This window comes from Toxotes jaculatrix, chromosome 13 (genome assembly GCF_017976425.1).
Source record: "Toxotes jaculatrix isolate fToxJac2 chromosome 13, fToxJac2.pri, whole genome shotgun sequence".
Taxonomy (NCBI): Eukaryota; Metazoa; Chordata; class Actinopteri; family Toxotidae; genus Toxotes; species Toxotes jaculatrix.
The window spans coordinates 4,346,252-4,348,732 of record NC_054406.1 but is presented as its reverse complement, the minus strand read 5'-3'; the positions used below and the strand labels follow the sequence as shown (position 1 = coordinate 4,348,732).

Here is a 2,481-nt window from a genome sequence, read left to right as displayed (position 1 = left end):
ACACATTCATGAAAAACAAAAATATTGGCATTTTGGAAAACGTGGGTTTATTTCCTTACTTGCAAAATATTGCTTCATATTTTCAATATGTGTCAACATGTGTTTTATGCACAAAATGCCATTGGATGTTTAATTGCTTTTTTTTTTTTTTTTTGGATGGTCTATGAGCTGGCGTGCTAACGAGAATCCTTAAAGCAGCGTGTCAGAGGACTTCTCTTCATTCCCGTCTCACTGGCTGCAGGTCACTGGACGCACAGTGGAAAGGTATTGGGTGGGATCGGCTGCGCACAGCATGGTGACGTTGCCTATGGAGGCAGGGAGCAGCTTGCAAAATGAATGAGCTCAATCCAACCTTTTATTCAAGAGAAAATCCATCCTCAATCTGAGCTTGATGCGGAGGTCATGCATCTTTTATATCAACATGTAACTTTTCTTTATTAATGAAAGAAGATGGAGCTACAGGTGGAGAACCAGAGTCAGTCTTTCAACACCAACACCGTGAGGCTGCCAGCTAAACTTATACTCGGGATGGGTGTCGATAACTTTATTTCTCTTCTGATCTTTGGACTTATTTTCATCCTCGGTGTGCTGGGGAACACCATGGTGATCACTGTGCTGGCGCGCAGCAAACCGGGTCAACCGAGGAGCACAACCAACATCTTCATCCTCAACCTGAGCGTGGCGGACCTGTCCTACCTCCTCTTCTGCGTCCCCTTCCAGTCCACGATCTACATGCTGCCCACATGGGTGCTGGGTGCTTTCATCTGCAAGTTCATCCACTACTTCTTCACCGTGTCCATGCTGGTCAGTATTTTCACTCTGTCGGCGATGTCCGTGGACCGTTACGTGGCCATCGTCCACGCCAGGAAATCCTCGTCGATCCGGGTGGGGAGGCATGCCATGCTCGGAGTGGTGCTGATTTGGATCCTGTCTCTGGTCATGGCAGCTCCCGTGGCGCACTACCAGAGCATCGTGGAGAGGGAGGACAACAACACCTTTTGCTGGGAGGTCTGGCCGGATCACCAGAGGAAAGTCTACGTGATGTGCACCTTTGTTTTCGGATACCTCCTGCCTCTCACTCTGATATCAGTCTGCTATGCAAAGGTGGGTGCGCATGAATCAGAGTGAAGGCGTGAAGTGAAGAATGTACAGTGTTAATGACTGATTTTACAGTTTGGAACAAATTGTGGCTTTAATCCCCATAAAAGTTTAATTTTCTTTGTTCTTGTATAAAAAAAAAAATGTTGACTTTTCATTTTGGAATTGGAAATGTTCACTGAAATGGGAGAAACAAAGAAAATGATCCCCATACTCAGATCTAATTAAGCCTTTGTCTTGACCCATACCTTTATTATTGCAGGTTTTAAACCATCTGCATAAAAAGCTGAAGAATGTCTCCAAAAAATCAGAGCTCTCCAAAAAGAAGGTCAGTGAGAGCTTTTATTTCTGTCTCTATATTTGTTCCTTTTCTGATGTTCAGTGTGCTGCACAGCGATGAATCATGTGACCATGCTTCCCTGATTTCTCCTGTAATGACTGATAGTTTAATGATGGATGGATACACTCTGTAGACTTGCTTATACCCTGCTGTACAGCACTGAAAATAAGTTGATGCTTGTCACTGTAAAAAGTCTGTGCAAATGAAAAAGCAAAACAAAAAACAGCCGAGTTACAATTTGTTGAATCCACTTTTTGTCATCTTGTATTTGACTATAAATACTGGACTCACCATAAAATACCTGTCTGTTTTTATTTTATTTGATCAGGTTATATTACCCATCATTATCTTCCTCATATTTGATCACATGACATTATATTACCCGTCATTATCTCCTTTTTTCCATGCTCCACAGACTGCACAGACAGTCCTGGTGGTGGTTGTGGTCTTCTGTCTGTCCTGGCTGCCTCATCACATCGTCCACCTGTGGGTGGAGTTTGGCTCTTTTCCCCTGAACCAGGCCTCCTTCGTGTTCAGGATGGTGGCTCACTGCCTGGCATACAGCAACTCCTCCGTCAACCCCATCATCTACGCCTTCCTGTCGGAGAACTTCAGGAACTCCTACAAGCAGGTGTTCTGGTGCCGGGCGCCCAGCGAGTGTCCTCTGAACGACACCAGAGACCTCCGCAGCAGGATGGAGACGGCACCGTCCACTAACATGAGCGTGACTTACAAAGGTCACGACTCTCAGATCAGTAAAATGCTTTGATGGCACCTCCTCCAGCCAACGTACTGCAGCAATATAACATACTGCAAACTTCAGTGTGTGAATTTTGCCAGTACTCACCTGTACGGTACCATTACTTATTTCACAGCGCCACCACTTTTCAATAAATGTAGGTTTTCATAATGTAGGTTGTTATTAATGCCAGGAAATATTGTCCTGTTTCTTGTCCTGTGGGTCTAGTTCAGATGGAAAACAGCCGAATAAGAGCTTTGTTCTTTTTCTTTTTTTGTTCTCACCTCCAGAGTCCAAAGTCTGA

General features: G+C 44.5%; 1 protein-coding gene across 1 annotated transcript; it reads left to right on the top strand.

Moving 5' to 3' along the window:
• The first annotated feature begins 450 nt into the window (after positions 1–450).
• On the top strand, positions 451–2,207 carry galr1a (galanin receptor 1a). Its single transcript, XM_041053721.1, has 3 exons — positions 451–1,104; positions 1,361–1,426; positions 1,854–2,207. Exons 1-3 carry the CDS (start codon positions 451–453, stop codon positions 2,205–2,207), a joined length of 1,074 nt encoding a protein of 357 aa, XP_040909655.1.
• The last annotated feature ends 274 nt before the right edge of the window (positions 2,208–2,481 follow it).

Bases quoted from the DNA above. Each gene is read 5' to 3' on its own strand.
- galr1a (XM_041053721.1), top strand. From the start codon at position 451: ATGGAGCTACAGGTGGAGAACCAGAGTCAGTCTTTCAACACCAACACC. The intron at 1,105-1,360 runs GTGGGTGCGCAT...TTATTATTGCAG, and splicing joins TATCAGTCTGCTATGCAAAG to GTTTTAAACCATCTGCATAA. The intron at 1,427-1,853 runs GTCAGTGAGAGC...CATGCTCCACAG, and splicing joins CAGAGCTCTCCAAAAAGAAG to ACTGCACAGACAGTCCTGGT.